Source organism: Brassica rapa, chromosome A08 (genome assembly GCF_000309985.2).
Source record: "Brassica rapa cultivar Chiifu-401-42 chromosome A08, CAAS_Brap_v3.01, whole genome shotgun sequence".
Lineage (NCBI taxonomy): Eukaryota > Viridiplantae > Streptophyta > Magnoliopsida > Brassicales > Brassicaceae > Brassica > Brassica rapa.
The window spans coordinates 18,768,071-18,793,757 of NC_024802.2; the positions used below are offsets into that span (position 1 = coordinate 18,768,071).

The 25,687-nt window shown below is 33.5% G+C and overlaps 2 protein-coding genes, 1 long non-coding RNA gene and 2 other non-coding genes across 8 annotated transcripts; all 5 read left to right on the forward strand.

The window, feature by feature from the left end:
- The first annotated feature begins 750 nt into the window (after positions 1-750).
- LOC103835638 (protein WVD2-like 7) lies at positions 751-10,489 on the forward strand. Of its 4 annotated transcripts, none has more exons than XM_009111820.3 (8): positions 751-2,287; positions 2,634-2,696; positions 2,797-3,456; positions 3,535-3,960; positions 4,041-4,099; positions 4,175-4,280; positions 4,376-4,432; positions 4,496-4,863. In XM_009111820.3, exons 2-8 carry the CDS (start codon positions 2,655-2,657, stop codon positions 4,613-4,615), a joined length of 1,470 nt encoding a protein of 489 aa, XP_009110068.1. In that variant the 5' UTR covers positions 751-2,287; positions 2,634-2,654; the 3' UTR covers positions 4,616-4,863. The 4 variants fall into 4 exon arrangements, with proteins under 4 accessions (XP_009110068.1, XP_009110070.1, XP_009110071.2 ...); XM_009111822.3 differs by having other exon boundaries at positions 4,499-4,863; XM_009111823.3 differs by lacking the exons at positions 4,175-4,280; positions 4,376-4,432; positions 4,496-4,863 and adding exons at positions 9,178-9,287; positions 9,374-10,489.
- On the forward strand, positions 6,687-7,344 carry LOC117127188. Its single transcript, XR_004450002.1, has 2 exons — positions 6,687-6,915; positions 6,989-7,344. It is a non-coding gene; the product is annotated as an uncharacterized LOC117127188 (long non-coding RNA).
- On the forward strand, positions 10,373-25,640 carry LOC103840321 (chaperone protein dnaJ 16). Its single transcript, XM_033278111.1, has 11 exons — positions 10,373-10,408; positions 10,464-10,568; positions 10,647-10,697; positions 10,785-10,874; positions 10,968-11,076; positions 11,176-11,378; positions 11,448-19,639; positions 19,726-20,058; positions 20,140-24,661; positions 24,732-25,067; positions 25,155-25,640. Exons 1-7 carry the CDS (start codon positions 10,373-10,375, stop codon positions 11,733-11,735), a joined length of 882 nt encoding a protein of 293 aa, XP_033134002.1. The 3' UTR covers positions 11,736-19,639; positions 19,726-20,058; positions 20,140-24,661; positions 24,732-25,067; positions 25,155-25,640.
- On the forward strand, positions 12,161-12,277 carry LOC117127613. The gene has a single exon (XR_004450633.1). It is a non-coding gene; the product is annotated as a U5 spliceosomal RNA (small nuclear RNA).
- TRNAV-AAC lies at positions 16,809-16,882 on the forward strand. The gene has a single exon. It is a non-coding gene; the product is annotated as a tRNA-Val (tRNA).
- Positions 25,641-25,687: the final 47 nt, after the last annotated feature.

A 25,687-nucleotide genomic window follows, 5' to 3' on the forward strand; every position in this document is an offset into this window, starting at 1 on the left:
AGAGGTCGCGAGCGACTTTGGTGTGTCGCTCCAACGGGTCGCTCTGGATCGGGAGCGACCTTGGTAGGTCGCTCTGAGAGGTCGCTCCAGGCTTCGCTTCGTGTCGTCTCTCCATAAAGACGCGAGCGACCTCGGGGTGTCGCTTTGGGAGGTCGCTCCGAGAGGGGTGTGAGATGCGAGCGACTGCACGGGGTCGCTCTAGCTAGGTCGCTCTGAGAGGTGCTTTGGAGCGACCTCATGACGTCGCTGCGGAACCTCGCTCCCATGCTCTGCTCGTCCAATGATCACCTGTTTCACGTCCTTTAAGCTCCAAATGCATCCAAATGTCCCCAAGAACTCCATGTGGCACTCCAACACCTAATGAGGACAATGAATGCAAAATGCAACCTAGACATGGCTAAATCCTAATCTATATGATGAAAATGCTAATGGATGAATGGATAAAACAATGCAAATATGCAAGATATCATTCCTCCTCATGGTCATCGTCTCTTTTGTACCACCTACATTACACATGACATATAGAGCGCCAAGTCAATGCACGTTGGATGATAATTTGTCTCTAAGCTATATATGAAGTTATGAATTAACTAATAAAGTAAACAGAAAATGATTCAAAACTAGTCTATTATCTTATAGATGTATTATGTATAGACTCACTTAATTTACGGTGTTCCATATGAGCATCAACAAAAAGTGAAGGTATGATAAAAAGAAGGAAGAAAATGATGGACGAGAGTATAGAAGCCGCCATCTTAATACCGGTGAGTAATGATCACTTTGGTTACATTTCAAGCATTTATATAGATTAGAGAAGAGAGGAATGGGGTTGACGCTATGGACGACTTGTGTTCTGTTTGTCTTAGCTTGACAAGTCTTATGGTTGACTCGGTCTTGCATTGTGTTACTACTTAGAGAAGAGAGGAATGGGGTTGACGCTATGGACGACTTTGGTTACATTTCAAGCATTTAATTAGCATACTTAACGGGTAGAACTCCACTTTCAATATGTAGTCTATAAAATATTATTATCTTAGTGTTTTTTTAGTTAAATAATGACAATTTAATTTTAACAAAAGTTGAACTATTAAAAATTAGACATGTGGCTAGAACCTGTATTTTACAGTATGTTAAAAGTTTTTTTTAGATATTTCTTCTGTCGTATTTTTTTCTTCTTCTTTACTTTTTTTATGTTACTTTTTGAGGAAAATTGTTTTTAGGCAAAAAAAATTGGTGATTATATCCCATTAGACTGATCTCATATTTACATTAGGTTAATTATTTTTAAAATAACAATAATGCTTTTAATTTCCATTATAAATTTAAAATTACAACTAACAAAACAATTGTTATGTATTAAAATATAATAAATAATTAAAATAATTAAAATAGAAGAAAACATTAAAAATTCTCAGATCAGGAAGAAAAAAAAACTAAACGGTGAAGGTGCTCGATCCAGTGGGACCGATCGATTCGTTATCACTCGGTCGATCTGCCCAGTCGATTCTCATCAATGGAATATAAAAGATGGCGTGAGAAAAAAAAAGTCCTACGACTGTTTTTTTTAATTTTTTTTTTCTGAAAAAAATCGAAAAACAAAATACTTTTGGGGATAAATTTTTTTTTTTTTCATTTTGGTGATCTTGTTCGCTAATAAACCTGGTGAAGGATCATATAAATGCTTTTGTTATCAAACCATGAGCACAACATGACGATAAACACAAAGCGTTGTTTTGTGATTAGTAATGGGCTTGGCTGTGAAAGCCCAAATACGTTTTTTCTGTGTCCACAACTTGTTGGCGTTGAAGTTAACCGATGACTTGAGAAGATTGTGGTACTGGTCCCCCGCACGTTCAAAGACGGTGGTTTTTTAATTAATTCGATGAATAATAAAGAAGCAAACTCTCGTGTTAGTAGGATTAGTATAGTACTTAAGTAGTAGCACAGTGTTTATTTTTGTCTATGATCTCTATCTTGAAAGTTATCACTTCCACACTTGAACTACTACTACTTTTATTTCAATAACTGGTCCCACCGACTTTTTTGTCTTCATTGCATGATCTGAGTCTGATCTCATCTCTTCTTCTTCTTCTTCTTCTTCTTCTTCTTATTTTTGCTTTTCATCTTTCTCTGTCTTCCACTTGCTAAATCCGCATTTAATACCTGGAAGGTCTTCCTGTTTTCTCGTCAAAGTCTACATTGGTGTTTTACTTTTAGACAAAACTGTGTTTCAACTTTTGTGTGTTGTGTGTGTCCACCCGAAGCAGAAATCTAAACTCTGAAAAAGGTTGGATCATCATTTGTTTGTTGGTTATCTTCACTTATTTTTTCTGGTAAAATTTGTAGTAGATCCTCATTTCTCTTTCTCTTTAGATTCTCTCTCCTTCAAGAGTGTTCAATCATTCAAGAAGATTTTTTGAGGGTCTTTCCTTTTTAACTTCAATTATTTGAATGCTTTATCCATTTTAAAGTACACTTCCCGACAAGAATCTGAGTTTGCTTACAATTAAGGGTTTTGTCTTGTGTTAAAAACACTTACAAAAGTGAAAGTAGCAATTAGATCCTTCTTTAATTAAGATGGAAGTGGCTTATGGTTGATACAAATTTTGTGGATTTTGTTTGTGAATTTTAAGGTTTTCTTCTGCTGAGCATTAATGGGGGAGATGCAAGTTGGTGTTGCCACTATTGACGATAAGGTACTATTGTCTTTATTCTCTTGTAGAGATCTTCCAAGTTCTTGACAAGATTGTCTTTTTGATGGAGGGTTCTTGATTTTGTGTCCATGGTTTTTTTAAGGGGCTTTATGGTTTGATGGAAGATAAACCGGTGGCTTCATTGAACCCGAGCTTGCAAGTGTCGGTGTCATTTGGTAGGTTTGAGAATGATATACTTTCATGGGAGAAGTTCTCTGCTTTCTCACCAAACAAGTACTTGGAGGAAGTTGGTAAGTTTGCAACTCCAGGTTCCGTAGCGCAAAAGAAAGCCTATTTTGAAGCTCATTACAAGAAGATCGCTGAGAAGAAAGCTGAGATCATTGATCATGAGAAACAAATGGACAAGAATGCTTCTTTTAGATCGGTCGTTACAAATCAGGGGAGCATGGAAGGCGAAATTGATGAAGAATGTAATGGGCAGTTCACTTGTGAAGAAGATAAGCATGTGACTGATATTGCTAGTGAGGTGAAGGAGGTTAATGAAGAAACTATCATTGTCAAGGAATGTCAAAGCTCGGTTGATCAGGTGAAGGAAGAAGTTGACAACAGTCTTGATAGTCCTAAGCTGGAGATAGTAGAAGAGGTTGCCCTCATGGAGGAGAAACCAGAAGAGGTTTTACAAATTGGAGAGAAAGATGTATCAAATGAAACGCCAGTGAAGGAGATGGAAACAGAGAAAAACTCAAAACTAACCAAGAAGGATGTTAATGCTAGGATCAACCGTACAAGAAACTCTCCAAAGGTAAGCTTTCTTGTGGTTCTTCAGATGTGTTAAAACAAAGAGCTTATTTCCTGTGTCTTGTGGATACATCCTGATCAGGTGAGGACAAAACCGACAACTAACAAGATTGTAACAAGTAAGAAAAGCCCACCAAGCAAGGAGATCAAAAACATGATGAAACCAACGAAGAAACCAGCACCACCTATCTCAAAACCCTCACCAGGGCTTTCAACTCCAAGAGTGTACAAGCCAGTTTCAAAAACCACTTCTTTGTCTACATCACAGTCTTCGGTCAAGAAGGAAAACGTCTCGTCTTCTTTACTGGGAAACAAGCAAACCGCTCCAAGGTCATTGCATATGTCTATGAGTCTTGGTCCATCTGCATCTGATCCTACAAGCACTAGAAGATCATTGATTATGGAGAGAATGGGAGATAAAGACATTGTGAAACGTGCTTTTAGAACATTTCAAAAGAGTTATGACTTCACAAGTTCTGTCGACAAGCAAAAGCCAGCTCTGAAGCAGGTATATTAGTATTATTCATTTATTTTTTGGTTTTCACCGGTTGTGAAAAATTGTCCACTGATCAGCTACTTAAACATTAGAATCTTGCAAAGGCAACCAGTGTTCCATCAGTAGCTACACGTCAGAAGGAAAATGGCAGGTATATATACTCATGTTTTGAAACTTATCATCTCATGTTTGAGTCTTAGTGTTCTGTTCTTTTCCTTATAAATAGGCCAACAAAATCAAGTCACCTGGAGAAGAGAAGTGATTCTAGTGCTAGTCGTTCTTCATCTTTTGGATTCAAAAGCAACAACACCTCTGAGAACAATCAAAAGGAGGTAATATCTCTCTCTCCCATGACAAAACCAAACATGTAGGTCTACTCTTAACATTGTCTTTGAACTTCCGTTAATGCATTTTTCACGTTGTTCAGCTTTCCAAATCTGGTGCAAGACCTGTAGAGAAGACACGCTTGCTGAAGAACTCGAAGGTTTACAAAGTTTTTTACCTTTTTTACTTATATATTCTAGTCTCATTACTTTCTATTTTTAAGCAGGCTGGAGTGATTGATGCCAAAACACGGAGGGACTCTCTTAAACCGAAAGCAAAACCCATGCAGGTTTCTCTTCCAGTACGTTCTTTACCAAAAGGCTCTTCAGAAAAGGTATTATGATTAGTTCATCCGTCCCGTTTTGGTGTGATCTTTGTTATCTACATTAGTCTTGAGGTGAAGAGCCAATGATCTTTTTGTTATATAGAGAAGTTTCTAGTTGCCTGTATGTAATAATACAAAGTGTATTTCCTAGAAAACTTGCACCACTGCGCTATAGTTGCATTCATGAACATCAAGAGTGACGCTGATGAGAGATAGGAAAGATTGAACAAAAGAAAAACTAAGTAAATATTTATCTTTGCCGTGCTACAACTTGCACACTTTCACATGTTAATCTCCGGATTTCGACACAGCTAATACACAAATACAGGAGAACTATAGCTTGTAATATACGATCTATATATATGTATTGCTTGTGTTTGTGTACAACAGATGGAAATTGTTTGATCAAACAGAAAGTTTACAAGATTTATAATGAAGAACTACGAGGGATTTGATAGAATGAATATCTTATCTAGTTTCCAAGAATTGCTTATTCCATCAGTAAAAAGACAGTTAATAATGAAACACAACGGAAATAGAAAACTCATAACAACGTACAAACCAAAGTAATAACCAAGTTCATTGACTAGTCCGGGGTGTGCCTTAGCTAGGGCCTTACTTCACGCTTACATCTTTTGTAAATGGTGCATTTGCTTGTCGTCGTCTGATTTTTAAGGCCTGGCAAATTCAAATTAAAGAAAAAAACTTAAAACTGCATAAAAACCAAGATTTATAGATTAAGAAGAATCTTTAAAAGGTAAGCTTAGAACTGGGAATCATGTGCGGATGCACCACAACCATGCCCACATAGACAGTCCTAGTTATGGTAGTTCCAAGAACTCCCTGGACGACCATTATCTAAGACTTTTCTCAAGCAATTCTTATTGTGACTCCGTAGCAAACTTGTTTTAGAGCACCCACGTTCTAGTTATTTATTAGAACCTTTTTATTGGATGGGTCTTTCCACTAAGTTTCTCACATATGTAATAATATTATAATAATATAGGAGTATTTTAGTTTTGTTTAAATTTTTTGAAATAAAACAAATTAAGCCAGTAGAAAAAGAACACATGTACCCAGTGAATATATCAGTTTTTATTTCGAATCTCATGCCACATAGACGTTCTTGACATTTCTATCACTCTTTCTTCCTTTTTACATTTTTCAAATATTATAATCTAATCACTAGGAATTTGATGATATATTCCCTATAATCATGTCCTTGAAAGAGTATTTAGACAAAAATTAAAAGAACTGAAAAGAATGGAGAACGAAAAGAAGAGTTCTGGTTTGAAAGAAACTCAATCCACAGGTGTACTTGGTGATTGGTTATATTAAAATATTATATAATGTCTTTTAAAAAAAGGGGTCCTATTATAATATTAAACTATTGTACCTTTTTGTGATAAAAAAATTTTAACTATTAACTATATTATATTATATTGTAACTATTAATATTAAAACAGGAAAAATTCATAAAAAATACTTAAACTAAATTTCATTAAATTATTTAATATCCAAACTTGTTGCTATACATTTAAATATTTCAACTAATTATTTTGTTCAGTTTAATACACTTTTGGCAAATAAATATATTTGTGAAAAAAATATTTTGTGGAAAATTTATTGTTCTACTATTTGGTGAAAAACTGTTGGTTTCAATTTTATGAAAAAAATATATATTTTTTTATGATGAGAAAACAAAATATTATATATGATTTTTGCATATGAAAAACAAGTCCACTATATATTTGACGTCAAAATAAAATTCTGTAATTTGTGTATTGAAATAACTCAAGTTAAAAATATACACGATTCTGCAACTTCAGCACAATGTTGCTTTTTTGAAGAAACAAAACAAGTATATAGATTATAATTAGTTTAAGTTATAATTGTGAATGAGGATATTTTAGACTTTTTAGTAATTTAGATGCATATTCAAACTAGTTTCAAATGAATTCAAAATATCAAAGCCTTTTTAATACATTTTAGATATGCATCCAATAATTAATTGTTTCTACTTTATATGTTTAATTGTAACCAAATAAGCAATATCTATATTGCATGTGGATGCAGTACTTAAGCTTGGATGAGCAAATAGCAGTACCCGCATAAGATATATAATTTCCTCGCCCTTGGTGCGTCGCTTGATCAGGATGGGTTTTGGACGGCTCATGTTGAGTGTTTTTTTGTCCACTGCGTCGCGACCAGCTCGGTGAAGCTTTAATTTTGGAGCCCCCATTTCCTTCCAAGTTCCTCCTCATGGATATTGTGTCTTTTGCTCCACCTAGCCATGCGACATATATATCCATTCTGAAGTAAGTTTTTTTGGTAAAAATGTTAAAATTTCATACCAAGCTTTTTCAGTTTACAAGAGTTGTGGAAACCCAGAGTTGTGGAAACCCACTTATTTGGAGAAGAGATTACAGAGGAAACAAGAGAAGACAACAAGACATAGAACAGTAAATGCTTCAAAACAAGTCTACATCTAATAGAGTAGAGGAACTCACTTAATTTACGGTGTTCCATATGAGCATCAACAAAATGTGAAAGTCCGATAAAAAGAAGGAAGAAAATGATGGAGGAGAGTATAGAGCCCGTCATCTTAATACTATTGAGTGATGATCACTTTGATTACATTCAAAGCATTTATATAGATTGGAGTTGACGCTATGGACGACTTGTGTTTGTATTATCTTGACGCGTCTTAAGGTTTACTCGGTCAAATGGGTTGGCATTGCGTTCTATTTGTGGGGTAACTTTGTATTTTCTTTATTTTCCAGTTTTGTTAATTTCAATAACAACAAAATATTACTACAAAAAACTCACAATAGCGACTGCTAAAAAGTAAGTAAAATATGGGCAGTCCACCTATATTCGTTAACGGACTTGCTACGTTTAACGATGTTGAGAAGTTAAGAAGCCAGCAAGAGACTACGGAAGAACACATGGAGTCCCTGAATAACAACATGTTTAGAGTTTTTGAATAAGATATTAATTACAGCTGTTGTAGACAATTTATTTAATTTTCTTCTAAAATAACTAAATTTTTTTATTCAGATTTATCACTCTACATTTTCTTTTTCATTTTTAGCAATCTCTACTTATTAAGAAGATTGTTCTTCCTGTCCCCAACTTAACAAAGTAAAGTAATCTGCCAAATATATTAACTTAATGATTGAGACTTGCCACTCGCTCCATTCTTTCTAGAGAAATTTTTAATTTTATATATCACATATTAGATGCTACATTTCAAATTTACTGTAAAAATAATCATTTCCATAAATATCTTAAGTCTGTGATGAAAAATAACTAAACTAACATTTATTAATGTTAATAATAATTTATAAAACATTAATAGAAGTTTATAAATTCTACCTTACCCCCTAAATATTAAACCCTAAATAATAATCACTAAATAATAAATTTTTAAAATTCAGTGTTTTAAAAAAATATGGTAGTATGGTATTGTAATTTCTCTTTCTTTCTGTGATCAGTGTCTACTTAAATAAAAATGTTCTCATCATGTCCTCAACTTAGTAAAGGAATTTATTTTACCAAAATAATATATGTAAGGAATTTGTTTTTTTCTACTAAACCCACCGTTTGGAATCCGCGTGAAAGGCTATTTCTATAAAAAGAAGCATTTTATGTATAATTTTCTTTGTGAACACAACAGTGCCTATTCTGGGAACACTCATATAAAATATTTGTTTTTGGTTCCAAAATTTTAAATGATCAATAGATATATGAAATATCTACCTTTTGAAAGGTCATATATATATATGGAACATTTGGTATTTGAACTATAATTGTTTTAAGCTTTATATATTTTAGGATCAGCTAACACAATCTATAAGTTTTGGACAAGTTTCTGTTATTCACCTATTTAAGTTTTGAACTCCTTGCTTAACTTTGTATCTACAGCCTGATCAGGTGAGAACAAAACCGACAACTAACAAGATTGCAACAAGTAAGACACCAAGCAAGGAGATCAAAAACATGATGAAACCAACGAAGAAACCAGCAGCACCTATCTCAAAACCCTCACCAGGGCTTTCAACTCCAAGAATGTACAAGCCAGCTTCAAAAACAACTTCTTTGTCTACATCACAATCTTTGGTAAAGAAGGAAAACGTCTCGTCTTCTTTACTGAGAAACAAATTAACCGCCCCAAAGTCATTGCATTATGCATATGTCTATGAGTCTTGGTCCATCTGCATCTGATCCTACAAGCACTAGAAAATCATTGATTATGGAGCGAATGGGAGATAAATACATTTTCAAACGTGCTTTTAAAACATTTCAAAAGAGTTATGACTTCACAAGTTGTGTCCACGACCAAAAGCAGGTGTATTAGTATTCTTTTATGTTTTTTTTGTTTTCACCGATTGTGAAAGATTATATCCACTGATCAGGTATTTAAACATCTGAATCCTGCAAAGGCAACTAGTATTCCGTCATTAGCTACACGTCAGAAGGAAAATGGCAGGTATATATATATACTCATGTAACCTGGTTTACGGAAACTCATCGCCTCATGTTAAGTCTTAAAGTTCGATTCTTTTCCTAAACAATAGGCCTACAAAATCAAGTTGCGTGGAGAAGAGAAGTGGTTCTAGTGCTATTCGTTCTTCATCTTATGGACTCAAAAGCAACAACACCGCTGAGAACAAACAAACAAAAGGAGGTAATATCTCTCTCTCTCTCATGACCAAACCAAACATGTAGGTAATGTGTGTGAACTCTTGCTTATGTTTTTTTCACGGTGCTCAGCTTTCCAAATCTGGTGCAACACCTGTAGAGAAGGCACGGTTGCTGAAGAACTCGAGGTTTACAAAGTCTTTTACTTTTTTAAACCTAAGAAGATATATTCTGGTCTTAGTTATTTTCCGGTTTTAGCAGGCTGGAGTGATTGATGCCAAAGACCGGAGGGACTCGATCTTAATCCGAAAGCAAAACCCATGCAAAGTTCTCTTCCAGTACGTACCATTCCAAAAGGCTCTTCAGAAAAAGGTGTTATGATTAGTTTCATCCGTCCTGCTTTTGTTGTAATCTTTGTCCACCAATGTTGTTCCATTAGTCTTGAGTTGAAGAGCCGATGATCTTTTTGTTTATATAGAGAATTCACTAGTTACCTCAGTGTTTAATATCCCTCAGGGGATGATGAATAGTTATAATTTACATTCCTGTGTATGTGTATACACTACGAGGACTATGTTGCAAGTCCTGCAGTTTCTTTCACAGATGAGACAAGAGTTACCATCTTGGGTTTGATCATCTTATATGTCTTGAAAGACATAACGATTCCATAAAGGTGAACGAAGCAAGAGAACTAGGTGGTTGGTTTATATAGTCAATACCAAAACGATTCTATTATATACAAACCTGACCAATGGCTTAAAAGTGTGTTATTAAAGTCGATCGGTGAATATAATCAAATTTTATGAAAATAAATGTTACAAAGGGCATGCCGAACAGCGCAGTATAGTGAGAATCCAGAGACGTTTAAATATCTATCTTCTTCTCTCTTTCCGAACCCAAACTGTGTCTCTCTCACACCTAAACGTCTCCCCCGCAGAGTTCTCCTTTGACAGTTCAGTCTTATCTCTCTCGCATCCTGCTCAGAGAGAGGTGTAGTGGCGGTTCTCTTCCGGCTGTCATTTAGGGTTCGTGGCTTGGAGGAATGAAGGAAGAATCATCGAGAAGATAGATTTATCTCCTCTCTGGATATTCTTTCTTTTGAACTGAGATTATTTGAAAGAAGGAATAAAAATGGCAGGTCATAGATCCAAGTCGGAGAAGCAGCAGGTTGTGTGTCTTGACTCCGTATAAGTCTCATATGTGAGTGATATGGTTCTCACAGGTTGAAAAGCAATGTGCACACTTTTACGCTGTCACAATAACAGAAGAGGAAATAAGTTCTGGATTGATCTTCAGAGTAGAATCATCTAGCAGAAGCAAGTTCAACGTTAGCTCGCCATAGTCTCTTCCCGTCACACTGATACAGAAATGTATTGAGAACTAATGTGTGTGTGTGCTTGTGTAGTTGCTGTTCTTTGATCAAGAAGTCGATGGAGGATTGAGCTTAGCCATGCAGGTATCTCTCTCTTTCATATATCAACGGAACCAATGTGATATTACATGTAATAATATAAGGGATACTCTGAATCACTGGTGGATACAGGAGGATAGTAGAAGAAGTAGCAAGATAACATGTGCTGGAATGTACTTCCTCGGTTTCCCTGTCTACTCTCTGGATCACACAATTACTTCGGTAGGCTTATGGGGATGCCTAGGTTTATGTTATGTCACACTGAGTTTGTTTTCTTTTTTTTTCCCCAACGTGACTTGATTTTTATTGCTGTAGATGGCTCAGGAAAAGAATCCAGAAACTGCCTTGTTTAAAAGTTTTGATGGGTTTCAGCAGTGTGAAGTTACTGAGCTAAAGGCTGGCACTCATATATTTGCTATCTATGGTCAGTTTTCTCTAATTGTAATGTTATTACAAATTCATTCCTCTTATATATGTCTGGATTGAGCACTAGGTTGATGTCAATGACATATTTCTTTGTCAGGTGATAACTTTTTCAAAAGTGTGAATTACACAATCCAAGTTCTTTGTGCTGCCAATTTTACTCAAGAGAAAGAAGATCTTAGATCTGTAGAAGCTCAGATACTGAATAAAAGAGCAGAGCTTGCAAAGTTTGAGACAGAGTACAGGGAAGTACTTGTGCAGTTCACGGATATGACAAATAGATACGCTCAAGAAATGCTATTGGTTAGTCTCTTATTCATTTGGCCTTAAGCAATGTAACATAGTTGATTTTCATGTGCTTTTTTTTTACAGATTGATGAGCTTCTGAAGCAGAGAAATGAAATTCACTCAGCTTATACAACGGTTCCATTGATAGAACGAAGTTCAAACAAGAACAGACTGAGAAAGAGCTTGTTCAAAAAGGCAGTGGCTGAGGCACCTGCACCAATTGATCGGGAAGACGAAGAAGAGGAAAAAGAAGAAAGCAGCAGACAGAGGAACAAGAAACCAAATACTTGTGATGATGAGTCTGAGACACTTAAGAAGAAAACCAGATGGTACCATTTACATTTGAAGTTGGACAAGAAGAAACCTTGTTAAGTCTTTTGTAAATCATTTGATATTTTCTCATTTAACTCTATCATTATAGTATTGTAAATCTAACTATTTGTTTTTATAATTATTATTTGAGAAAAATTATCTTGATCAAATCTTGTCAACTGACCACGGCATATTATCCTCTATGGTTTGTACTTTGTATGCATACATACACTAAAACGTTGTTTTCTTCTCCAAGTTCAACTACATCTTGAAAACCACCGTCTCAAAGAAGATGCGGCCTTTGATTGTTATGATCCATCACGAATTCAATTAGGTAACAAATAAATAGGCCCAGCTTTAGCTACAGCCCACAAGACCTTCTGATAAAGAGCTTTAAGAAGTATCCCACATCGAAAAGCTGAGAAGTTTGGGTACTGGAGTTGTTAGTATAAATACACTTCACACTCTTCCTCAAAAAATAACGCAGCCATGTGGTGAGCACAAAGCGAACTATTCTTTCGCCTTTTACTAAAGAATACCGTGTGTTCTCCATGCTTAAGTGGCATACGCCTATTTTTGGAGGGTTCTACTTTCGAGTGGATCCCTAACATTTTTATAGTCTAAAATTTATGTGCAAAGTTATGTTGGAAGGATTTTACTCAAGAAAATATAACTGTTCTTTTGTACAATATGACTTTAGCAATAAGCAAAAACCTTACTTTATAAGTAGCTTTGGAAACTAAATAAAAGCAATTAAAAAGCCTATGTTACTTGCTCAACACTAAATGATCGGATATTATGTTCTGGTTAGCGTTATTGTTGTATTTTTAGTGGGGCGATTTGGCCGTGTAGGAAATGAGTGAAGGAGTAAGCTTTGAGTGGTCGCATAATTAACGAGTTTGTGGAAGAAAAATGTTGAGGTAAAATTTTGATTCTTTACAAATTACAGGAATATATCTACTTTGTTTAAGAGAATTTTTAGTGGATGATTTTGTAACAACAAGCCAAGTGTGACTGAAAAAGTAAGTCAAAGAAATTAATATCTAAGTAGCTATAGCCTCTTGAAGTTGATTGATATGAAACCAGGACCGGCCTTGGGCTAAAGCGGGTAAAACCCATGTTTTAAACGCCAAATTATGATATATATATGAGAAAAAGATCAAAATAGCACTAAATCAAGTTTTTGTTCCAAAACTAGCACTCAATGCCAAAAGTCACAAAAATAGCACTTAAGGGGTGGGGTTTAGGGTTTAGAATTTAGGGTTTAGGGTTTAGAGTTTAGGTTTTAGGGTTTAGAGTTGAGAAGTGAGGTTTTGGGGATAAGATTTCAAATTTTGAAAAATAAAAAAATTTAAAATTTTCAAAAGATAAAATGCTATTTTGGTCATTTTAGTTTTTGAGTGCTATTTTTGTGATATAAACTTAGAAAGGTGATATTTTGGAGATTTGCCCTATATATATTTATAGGGCACCAAATTCTAAAACATTATTTGTAATTTAGTGGTCGACGCTGTCATTAGGCTAAACGAGGGCACGGTTCAATATTCAAGCTTCTCTTTTTAGGGAAATATATTTTATATCTGGGTTGGGCTTTAGGCACCCAAAACCAACGGACCGGGCCTGTATGAAACCATGGTGAATTCATTCAGGTGTTTCGAGCAGCCTTTTGTCGTCGAGTTAACTCGTAAGCAATTGATCGAGTTAACTCGTAAGCAATTGATCTACTCACACGAAAATAAGTGTTTTAAACATCAAACAGATATATTGAACTATATTGTTTACGATGTTAAAACTTAAAGTCACCAAAAAAACATGTTCAATACTAGTATATGATTATTTTACATATTCCCTCTGTTCCTTATAGATTCAATTTTTAGAAAAAAAATTTGTTTCAAATAGATACATTTTTTACATTTCCAAGATATTAATTAATGAAAAATTGTACTTTTCAAAAAATACAATTGTGTTTAATAAAATTTCATTGGTTAAAAGTTATTGGGAATAATTAATTAAGAAAAACAATGTATTGGAAAATATAATTTTAAATGTTTTCTTAATAAGTGTGAAAAAACTACAATATGGATCTTTTAGGAACGGAGGGAGTATATCATATGCATCATATGATGTATACATAAAAGAATGCAGAGAGTCACATTTCAGTTTTCATTTAATTAATGGGCAGTTAATAGAAGATAACTAATGTGACCATAATTCACTCAAAGAATTTTGACGGTCACATACACAGTTACGATGCATGGCACAGCCACAGATAAAAAGACCATTCATGACGATTTTCCTTACAACTTTCTACCAATTCTAGTTATATCATAGAAGTAGAGAGAAAATGTTTTGGAGAAATTTGCTTACGAGGGTTTCAAAATGGTTCGATTCTGCAAAAAGGATGGTCAAAGAGTCACTATCCTCTGCATATGCCAAGCTTCGGGCTTTTGTCGCTGCCATCATTGCTAAGCTTCGATATTTCTTTGTCTCGGCATTTCTTAAGCTTCGTGGTTTTGTCGCTAAGATAGTTGCTCGAGTTCACAATTTCTTTGTTACAATTATTGCTAATATCCGTAACTTCTTCTCTGTTGTGGGTAAATTATATAACCTCGTTCCGAAGCTGTTCAGCCTAATAACTGACTTCAAGAATATCTTCGATAGTGGGGTGGCGCTTCGTCTTAAGTTACTTCTTGTCCTCAAAATATTTGATAAATTGTTTGATCTTGGACATATCTTTGGTGTAATGCTTCATCAACACTGAATATGTTCTTATTTTAGTCCACATGATTTTTATTGTCATATGTTTTCCTTTCTTAAAATAATTATTTAAGAAATAAAGCAGCTATTGTTCTTTTATGCATTTACGTAATAAAATATTCATGGCTTTTAAAGAAAAAATCATTCAACTAGTCTGTCTTTCAACTATTCTTCTTCTGTTCACCTATATTTATACTAAATTGTTTTCGACTTGATTTGTCTTTTCTTTCACACCAAGATTGAAATATATATATTGATTAAATTAGTCAGAAGAGCCAAACCAAACCAGGTAAAGATATTGGTCAGTTAGTCTGACTGAGACGAACACGTTAATACTAGTAAATACAATTGTATAAATGTTTCAATCGTTTTTTTAAAAAATATTAGAAATTTAGAAGTTTAAGCAACTAAGCTAGTATGGTGGACACTATTTGACAAACTTAGAAAGAAAGGAAAAAACCGAGATCTGTTAATATTTATCCATTATCTTAATAGATGGGCCTAGTAATAATAAACCCCCTCAGTGAAACCGTTATTACCCCACATCGGAGAACTGAGAGAGTTTCACTGTGAAATGTTATGTACAAATACATTTAACCCTACAGAGTTCAAAATCACGCAGCCACGTACAGTTCCCCACAATCCAACTGTTCTATACCGGTCCAGCAGCTATAGTTCTGAAGGAGAAACATGTTGATAATGAAACCCAAATTATTACACAGGAACAACCACAACACAAGCAGTCACTACGCAAGCACAAGACAAGAACTCATGAGCATACCATCATAGGACATGAACTCAAGAACAGTCCCACAAAGACAATATCAGTTAATTCTTATGAAACTCTTATAACCCGAGACTTTCAAGAAAGAGATCGTTTCTGAACATCTTCCTTCGTGACTTCACTCATTGTAAGAATATAAGGAGCATACCATCATAGGACATGAACTCAAGAACAGTACCGCAGAGACAATATCAGTTAATTAATTAGGAAACTCTTATGACCCGAGACCTTCAAGAAAGAGATCGTTTCTGAATATCTTCCTTCGTGACTTCACTCATTGTAAGAATGATGGCAACAGTCAACAGAACTTTACTAAAAAATTCAGTTTAAGTAAATAGCCAAGAACTCAGATTCTTCTTACAAATGTCAGAAAAGTCATTTACAAATTTTCCTTTCCCAAGGTTTCAAAATTTCTATCAATGTGACTAAGAAAAATTACAGAAACTTCATATCATCTTCTTTCCTCAATAATAATTCCAATTCAGGTTAACCAATACGATTCTTAAGGAGAAAAATTTCCGAATCTCAGTGTAAAGCTGGAATAATGAGAATAAATAATATTGTTTGTTCTGGTTCTTCTCTGGGAGATTCTGCATTGTTTTGCCATTCACTTTCTGAAGAAAATCTCTATGGCACATCCTGGCTCTTCTAAGGGCCGGCTTAATACGGGAAGCCAAGTTTGCTTTGTTCATCTGCAGCAGAGTTAAGATTCTATACAATAAATATTCCCACAATACCAATAATAACTTGCATTAGAAAACTTCATGTAGTGATCTTTCCCTCAAGCACATAGAAACATACCCTTAGAACATGACTGATCTCGAAGGAGATCATACATTTGTTGGTCATGAGTTGTTTTGCTTGGAAAAGACAAAGGCAAAAGAGAGCCAAACATACCCTCACTCTTAAGTATGAGTTCTTCATCCCAAAAAAAGAGAGATATTCTTCGGCGTACGTCCTTAGGCAATGAGGAACCTTTATAAAACTTAACAGTTTCTTCTTCTGTGCGTGTTCCCAAAGAAAGAATAGACATAACAAAAGAGATTGTTAAGGCAAAAAAGTTGTATTCACCTGATGACCCAACTTGAGCCTGACACTCACTAAGATCCCTTTATAAATTCCAATAACATCACCCTTACGGCAACAAAGAAGGCGTATTTCTCTTTATCAGCAACAGGAACAACGGTTGACATATATTTGATTTAGCAGTCTGTATTTGATCTCGAGGAATAGCTATGAGCCATATAGAGTCTAAGTGGACTCACCACCACACTTGCTTGGTTTAGACGGGTTTTGAAGGCATGTAGAAGCATTGACTCCATGGGGATTTTGGAACTGACGTAGCTAGATGTAATCCAATGAAATGTAAGAACGCGCATGAGAGAGAGGTAGTTCATTATAGTTTGTTAGTGACTCCCACACACTGAGATGTTAAGTGCACGCAACTTTAGTTAATAACTCAAAGAGAGATGAGATATAAAACGATTATTTATGAAAATCAACAGTTCCTTTCGGGTATTCACCAGTTTACTGTCTACAGTTAAAAATGATAAAAAGAATTGTTTTGTATTTGTGCATGCAAATGTGCATAAGGTTTCGTGGTGTAGTTGGTTATCACGTCAGTCTAACACACTGAAGGTCTCCGGTTCGAACCCGGGCGAAGCCATTTGTTTATTTTTTCCTATCCCAAAAGACTTAATGGGCCTATATTGGGCTCATTGACATACTGCAAATCCATTAGGCCCTTACGTTATCAGCCCCCTCCTGCTTTTAAACAACGATGGATTCCATGTCAATATTATATTAATTAATTTCATCATTCATGCGATCATACAAACTGAATTTTCATCTTCAAATACGAAGGATTAATTTAGATAGGATTAATTTTGTCTTCAACATGATCTTTGTTACTCTTAAAACACACATCAATTCCACAAAATTCATATCACATATAAACATATGCTTGCAGTTTTTCTATAGCAGAGTTTGTTTCTAAAAGAAGTTGGGTTTTGAGTTCAGCATTCTGAATAGTTTACATGTTCCAGTCGATAATTAACCTGAGAGACCTGGTAAAAAGCGGCAAGACCGCACTGTCTTGCCAATAACAGGGTGTCTGCCTGAATTTCAGATCCATGGAAGTCAAGAAATCTCTAATCTGCTTATAAAGAAAAGCAGATTCTAGGCGCATACAACAATTAGTTTATGTTTGACAATTTTAACATATATTTTGAAAGTTAAATAACAGATATTTATTTAGTAATGGGACTTAATTCAATTTGCTATTTGTAATGTTTGGAATTGTGTTAAAGAAATTATCGGTTTTTAATTTCCGGTTGGTAAATTGAGTGTCGTGAGCAGTTGATGACATTTCAGTCACAATCACTTTCTATTGGTAATCAAATTTGCATGTGTTTACATGATCATTTCAAGCAACATAATGCAATCAGTTACGTATGGTAGGGTTTCGATTAGTTGCTACATTAAGGAGATCTATCAATTATGTGTGAAAACTGTATACACACTTTCAAGTTTCAACGTAAGAAACTGAAACTGATCCATCTTGAACACCACCAAACTTTTGGTGGATCATGAACGATTCAGCAAAAGTTCATGTATATAAAAAGAGGTTCATGTATATAACTATTTATGGCAAAAATATACGGGACTCATCTTGAGAAAATTGAATAACTAACCAAAAACCCATGTGAAAATCTTAGGAATGTCTTACGAGGAACTTTCCTGCGACTGGATCTCAAACCAAAAATGGGTCCTATCTAAGATTCTTTTTTTTAAATGTCTAGAATCTTCCCCAAGGAAAAAACTAAAACTAGTTAGCTCACAAAAATTTCTGGTGTGTTTTAAATTTATAGTCATTTAATGGTAATTAAATCTATATGTATTCTTTGATCAAAAAATAACAATCTATCTGTATTCTTCTAGTTACAGTGTTACTACTTACTACTTTCTATATTTTAATATATGTAGTGATAAAATCTAATTTTAGATATTATTTCAATACCTATTTCAATTCAGTTTAATTTATATGGTGACTTCATTATTTTGTTATTTGAAAAAGTAAGAAACAGTGTTAAATAATGGATATTCATATAAGTGCCTAAACTTAGTAGGTTGATTGATCTGAATATTTTGATATAATTTATTTCATGATACACATTCGTCAAAACTTTTCTCCGTTCATTGAATTTGTAACAACTATTAAGTATGGTTCCAATTAATTGCTATGTTAAGCAGAAGAAAAGAGTTAACACTCTTTCTATATTCTTCATTTTTAAGAAAAAACTATTTTCCGAGTCTCATGAAGTTGTGATATGAACAAATCCGTTTTATTGTTATTGTCATTTCTAGTTAAGAGACAAATTAATGAGCACAAATTCTCATCTCCGGTGGAACATCGCTTTCACTGACGACACATACAAAAGCATATGATACATACATCCCATTACAAATGTTATTTTCGTCAAAAGTAAGTAACAGACTTATCTTGATTAGAAATCAAACAAAACAAACTAAAACCCTAACTTTTTTAGAAAAAATGTCTGTTACCATACCACAAGATATGTAGTAACAAGTGCCTACTTCATAATATTTAAAAGTTATATTATTTTGTGAAAGAATATATTATATAATTTTAAGAATCGATCCAAATATATAAATTTATAGGATATTTATATATTGAAATCAAAAATTGTAATGTAGGAGTGGTTAGTAAATAAATAAATAAAAATATTCTGTAATTTAACTATTGCTAAATTGTATCCTAGTCTATTTAGCAGCTATTATCAAGTATATATACCATAAATAAATAAATAAATAAAAATATTCTGTAATTTAACTATTGCTAAATTGTTTTGATAAAATAATAGATCCCTGGTTAGAAATAGTCAATTAACTATGACGCTAATGACTTGGAGTGGTTAGTAAAAACTTTTAAAATTTTTTCACACTGACATCAGTTAGTCGTTCTTATATTGTAATGTAGTAAAAGAGAATCAATTACAGCGTAAATTACTTCGCTTGGTTAGATTTAATTTGACCTGTCTAGTTACCTTATTTTCCATGTGCCAAATGAATATTAACTGAATGTCAGTAAATAAAAAATGATGAAGCCTTTGTTTATAAATAGAAAGATTCGATATGGTGAAAAAAGTTATATGAGTGGGCATAGGTTAAAAAACTAGATGAAGCAATTTGCATCGAACGATCTCACATATTCATCGAGAGTGGATTATAAATTTATAATCAAACCCACAAAACATTTACTTCATAGTTTCTTCTTAAAGAGAGAGAGAGATAATGGCAACGTACAAATCTTCTGGGAAGCTTGACCTAGAATCTCCGGCAGTCGAATTCATTGAACACTTAACCAGAAAGAAAAATCATGTTTCATTCTTTTTTGCTGCTGGTAAAATGATCAACTCTTCCAACTTTCATTTCATGTCTCTTGATCATCGATCAAAACCCTTAATTAATTGATATGTTTCACTGCAGTGGACTTGAGGTTCGAAGTCGAGCCGAAGGATTCGGAGACAAGAGCAGTGACCATTAGCATACATGGGAACCTCACGGAAAGCTACAAAACGGCCAAAGCAACATTCACCGTCGCTCCTGTGGACGACTTGACAGCTAGCTGCCTGGCGTACACCTTTGAGTTCGAGAAGATTAGCCAAAACATCGAAGATAAAAAGATCGTTGAATCTCTGCTAACGTACATCAGTTTAAGCGATGTCAGCTACAAGAGGAAATTTAAGCACAACTCCATTGACACTGGGTATCCGGCTGAAAAATACTTTAAAGATTTCGTCAACGCATTTGAAAATGATGGTAAACTTTTCTACTTTGATTTATGTCATTTAATTCATATTTACAGTTCCAAACCCTAACTTTTTTATGTTCACCAAAAAGATGAGGTGGATTTGGGTGGTGTCGATTGGCAGAAAAGGACATTTACGGTGAGTTTCATCAGCGCTCCTTCCATGATGGAAAATTTCGAGACGATCAAAGTAACCATCACTATTATTCAGAAGAAAGAAGGTAGCCGCGTGAAATGGAGCATCGAGGTCGAGAAGATCGATGATGACACCCAAGAACCAGACTCGTTCCTCTTCATAGCCTGTTCTATCCGTGAGACTATCCAGAGCAAGTTTCGTAACTAAATGTAGAAATCGAAAGGTTCATCTACATATAGGACCGTCTAAATAAAGTGGCACGTATATTTCTATTTATATGTCTACGTTTGCAGTATACGCATGAATTTCTTATAACAGTTGGTATTGGGAATGTATGGACCTCGTAGTCGTAATTCTCTATGAATAATATATCTATTTGCATATTTGTCCCCAAAAAAAAAATATATATATATTTGCATATTATTGTTGAATTGATTATTATAATATATCGAAAAGGCTAACTTAACAATCCACATTTCGTCACTGAGATATATGCTACTCACACATTAATTAAGATTCTGAAAATTATGTAGAAAGAAATTCTTAAACTAAACTGGCAAATTATCGTATACTGGCAAATTAAATTATACATACTTTTTAACCAAAGAGACATTGATAATTGGTAGTAGCTATTATCCGTAATCTTTTCATGATAAATTAACAAATAATTTTAAAGTTAAGTAATAGATAGTTAGTAACAAGTCTTTTAATTAAAATTTTTATTGCTTAATGTATGGAATGGTGTTCAGGGCATTGGATATATATTAGGATTGGCAAGTTGAGTGGCGTTAGCAGTTACTGATATTTCCCATTAGTCACTTTCAATATATCATCAAATTCGCATGTCTTTACAATATCATTTTTAGTAACAAAATGCAACCAGTTACGTAAGGTTCTAATTTTGCTACATTAAGGAGATGTAATCAATTAAGTCTTGAAACTCTATACATCTTTTTCAACGTATGAACCTGCAACTATTCCATCTTCAAGAAAAAGAAACTTTTGGTGAATCATAAAGTGGAATAGTTGCAGGTTCAACTCTAAATTTCCATTATATTAACCTGTAATTTAGACAAAGGATCTCCAACACCTGAACATTCACTAGTCAAACCATTTAAAGTTCATATCCAGACCCGTCCCTTGCTTAAGGCTGGTGAAGCATAAGCTTTAGGCCACCAAATAATAAAAAAAAAATGAGGCCACATAGCTTAAGTATGTTTAGGTTTAGGTCAAGTGACTTGACTTATTAGTTGTAAACATCGTTCTTTCTCGTAGGGTAATAGAGATTTTATCACTTTTTTGTTTTGATTTATCATTTTGTTTTGTTTGTTTATACTCTTTTTTCACTCTGTTCAACCATATATCTTTTATTCTGCTTTTACATTTCATTCTTTTTTCATTGTATTTTTTAGTTTGACTAATCGTTTGTATAAGGTTTTAAAATTTCCAACCATTTTCAAAAAATTTACTAGTATATTATCATTACCAAAATTAATAAACTTCAAGAGGCCAACATCTTGTTTAACTCATGCATTTAAAGCTTGAAACCAAATATAAGTAACATAAACATCTTTTTAGGGATGATTCACATATTTTATATTGTTGTTTGCTTACAAAAATGTATTAAATTAATTAAACACTATAAACAAAAATATATAGTTAAATATTTAAAATATAAGGCCACATTTAACTAAAATGCTTTAAGCCACATAAATTTTAGGGACGGCACTGTTCATATCTAACTTTCCTTGGGATAAACTTTGGTTACGTTCATATTCACCGGCCATATTTTCAAATGATGTAATTAAGTAAATTAATTACGTAAAACAACTTCTTGATTGGAGTTAATAGATACAGTAGGCAATTAAATCAGTTTGGAGTTATATGAATGGGTAAAACAAAATGCTTATCTTTTGGTTAAATTTAGAAAAAGTACACATACAGAATAAAAAAAGTTAGATGTGTGAAGATTAGATAAAATTAGTTATGTAATTGTTTGTAAATTTCTTTCTATACACAACCACATTCATCTAGAATGGTGGGTGGGCATTAGGCAAATTAATTAATTTAATTGTTTATAAAATAACAAAAATGGAAATTTTTGATGCAGTCTCTTGTGATTATTATTAATAAAATAAATTAGAAAAAGATGAAACCGTTTCTTTTTTGAGAAACTATCTTATTTTTCTTTATTTTACTAGTTACAAAACAAAATCTATCAATATTATATTTGTGAAATATCTTTGAGTGTGTATCTAGTATCTACCAATGCTATTGCTTTTACAAGAGCATCATTAACCCAACACCCCATTTGGAGTGTTTATTTTTTTCTTTTTTTATTCTTTTCTTTCTTTTCTCTGTTTAAAATTTTTTTAAAAAAAATCTACGAATAAGCAAGAATAAGCCACCCAACTTTTAAAAATGATGAGACCCACCCACCATTTTATTTTTATTTTTTAAGCTCTCATGATTTTTTTTTTTTTTTTTAACGTCAAGATCTCATGGTTAACGATGGTTTAAACCCACACAACATTAACTTAACTAAAAATATTAGCGGGAGGATGTCACAACATTAAACTACCGTTGATTTGACGTTTAGTGTCAGGTAACGAATTGTATGGAAACATAAAAACGTGATGGTAACGTTTCACATTACATACAACTAACTGATTTATCACTCAATTCATATTTCTCAATCAAATTTAAACCCCTAAAAGGATCAAACCCCTGATATCTTGAGTAACTCCTTGGTTAACCACGTGAATGGACCGCTGAGTTTGGGATAAATTACCGATGACAACCACGAAGCACACATATCATCAACAGATTCAACACCGCTGTTAATCTCTTAAAGAAGATCGACGACAAGCTTCAATTCTTAGATAAACATGTTCTAATTAATTTTAAGGTTCATCTATATGCATATTAAAATGTATACATAAATTGGCATACTATATATTTATATTTATTACAGTATATATGCACATAGCTCTTATAAACGTTTGCCATCAGGGGATGTAAATATTCATATATAATACTATGAATTAAATATCGACTGGCATATACTTATTGTTGGATCGATGGTTATAATATTTCACAAAATAGCGGAACTAATCCACAATTCAATAGATTGTTTATTGAGATATGCAGAGTAGCAATTTACACGTTGCTTAGTTACAGTTCACATGTATTTGTACCTTTAAAATCATTGAGAATTCGTTATTTTGTTGGGAAGCTACAGATTTATTGTTAACCCTAAGAAACTAAAGTAATTGACCAATAACTCGAGAGTGTCAAATAAAGATATTTACAAGCTTTTCTTTTTCTGGCAAAAGGACTTGTAGTATGGAAATACTGAAACTGTGTGCGCACTTAATCTTTAATTTGGATAAATTAAAGCACATATTATATTGTTTTCCAATTAAAAGTTGGTTTTAAAAGTCTGGAATATTTTCATGTAACAATTAAATTAAAATGTACAATAATCACCATTTTGGTCTACATAAAAATATACTTTCATAAAAATAGAAACTAAGTGAGTAAAAACGAGATCATTATTTTAATTTCATCATATTGGTCTACATAAAAATATACTTTCATAAAAATATATTTCACATTATTATTTAAATTTTCTATTTCAAAAAATATATTGATATTATAATTAAAATAAACTATGTAATATATAATTAAAACATTTTATGAAAACTTACTTTATATAATTATCACCATTTTTGTTTCAATTTAATATCATAAAATTATTTTAAAAGTTATAACTGTTTATTTAATTGTTATAGCAAATAGAATATAACATTTATAAATTCAAATATCACAATAAGAAAAAATATATGTGGATCCTGCATTTCAAACACGGGTCAAACTTTATTCAATTAGTTGTGATGTTAATGAGACTTGGCATGGTTTGTCAAAACTATTTTAATATCGTCATATTGATATCAGTTTTACTTTACATAGTTAAAATGTAGTAAAAGAGAATCTTACAGCGAAATTAAATTAATTCGCTTGGTTTGAGTTGATACTCTTAGAGTCTTAGGCAGTTGATATCAATTTGGCCTGCACAGCTAATTTATTTTCCCATATGCCAAATAAATTAACTTAACTGAGTGTCAGTAAATAGTAAATACTTTGAAGCTTTGTTTATAGATAGAAAGATTCGGTATGGTGAAAAAAGTAATACGAGTGGGGTTAGGTAAAACTAGTTTAAGCAATTTGCACTGAACTCTCTCTATATAAACACATATTCATCCAGAGATGACTATAATCAAACCCACAAAAACATATACCTACAGAAAAAGAGAGAATGGCAGAGTTAGAATTTTTAGATCATTTCCCGTCAATGCTACACGGTTCTTATTATGGGGTTCTTGACATAGAATCTCCAGCAGACGAGTTCATTCAATATTTTACAAGAAAGAGAGAATGGAAGTGCTACAATCATGATTCATTCTCATTTTCTGCTGGTAAATGCCCTTAACTTATTCATTCTTGTTTCTTGCTCATCGATGAAAACGCTTCTATGTTTCATTGTAGTGGAGTTGATGTTCCAAATAGAGTCGACGGATTTAGAGAAAAGAACAGTGAAGATGAGCATATTTTGGAATCACATCTCGACCTTCTTCAAGAAGATCGAAGCAACAGTCACCGTCACTCCTACGGTACCTAGCTGCCTGGCGTGGTCCGTCGATTTCGAGAAGATTAGCTATGACATAGTAGATCCAATGTGGATCGTCAGCACTCTACTTGAATACATCAGGTCCACCGATGTCTATAATCTTTATGAACTAAATCATAAGGTCAACTTCATTGACACTGAGTATACGGCGGACGAATGCTTTAAAGCTTTCATCGGAGCAGTTAAAGATGATGGTAAACGTTTCTACTTTGATTGGTCATTTAGTTCATATTTTTAGATTAAAACCCTGTTTTTTAAAAAAAATATATGTTCACAAAAAGCTGTGGTGGAGATCGAGGCTGAAGACTGGGATAATAGGACAACTACGATAAGTGTGAGGAGCTCTAATTTGTTGTTAACTAAGTACAAGAAGCTCAAAGTAACCACCACTATTACTCCTAAGGAAGACTATAACAAGGGTAGCCACGTGAAATGGACCATCGACGCCGAGAAGATTTCTGGTCACATCCAAGATCCAGACTTATTCATCGACACAGCTTTTTCTATCTTTGAGGATATCCGGTACAAGCTTCCAAATAAATATGTTAAAAGTCAAGAGCTTCAACTAGGTATAGGACCGGCTACATTCGCTCTCGAGATCGAGCTTCGGAAAAAAACATTCGAAAGGTTCATCTACATATAGGAATATGATCCCATCTATTTATATGTCTATGTTCATTGCAGTATATGTATGAATTTCTTATAACGGTTGGTATTTGGGGATGTATGGACCTCGTTATGCTATATGAATAATATATCGATTTGCATTTTATTGTTGGACCGATGATCATAATATATCAAAATGACTACTTTT

Coding starts and splice junctions, on each gene's coding strand:
- LOC103835638 (XM_009111820.3), top strand. CDS start 2,655: ATGGGGGAGATGCAAGTTGGTGTTGCCACTATTGACGATAAG. Junction 2,697..2,796: donor TTGCCACTATTGACGATAAG/GTACTATTGTCT, acceptor GGTTTTTTTAAG/GGGCTTTATGGTTTGATGGA. Junction 3,961..4,040: donor AAAAGCCAGCTCTGAAGCAG/GTATATTAGTAT, acceptor CTTAAACATTAG/AATCTTGCAAAGGCAACCAG.
- LOC103840321 (XM_033278111.1), top strand. CDS start 10,373: ATGGCAGGTCATAGATCCAAGTCGGAGAAGCAGCAG. Junction 10,569..10,646: donor CTAGCAGAAGCAAGTTCAAC/GTTAGCTCGCCA, acceptor GTGCTTGTGTAG/TTGCTGTTCTTTGATCAAGA. Junction 11,379..11,447: donor ACGCTCAAGAAATGCTATTG/GTTAGTCTCTTA, acceptor TTTTTTTTACAG/ATTGATGAGCTTCTGAAGCA.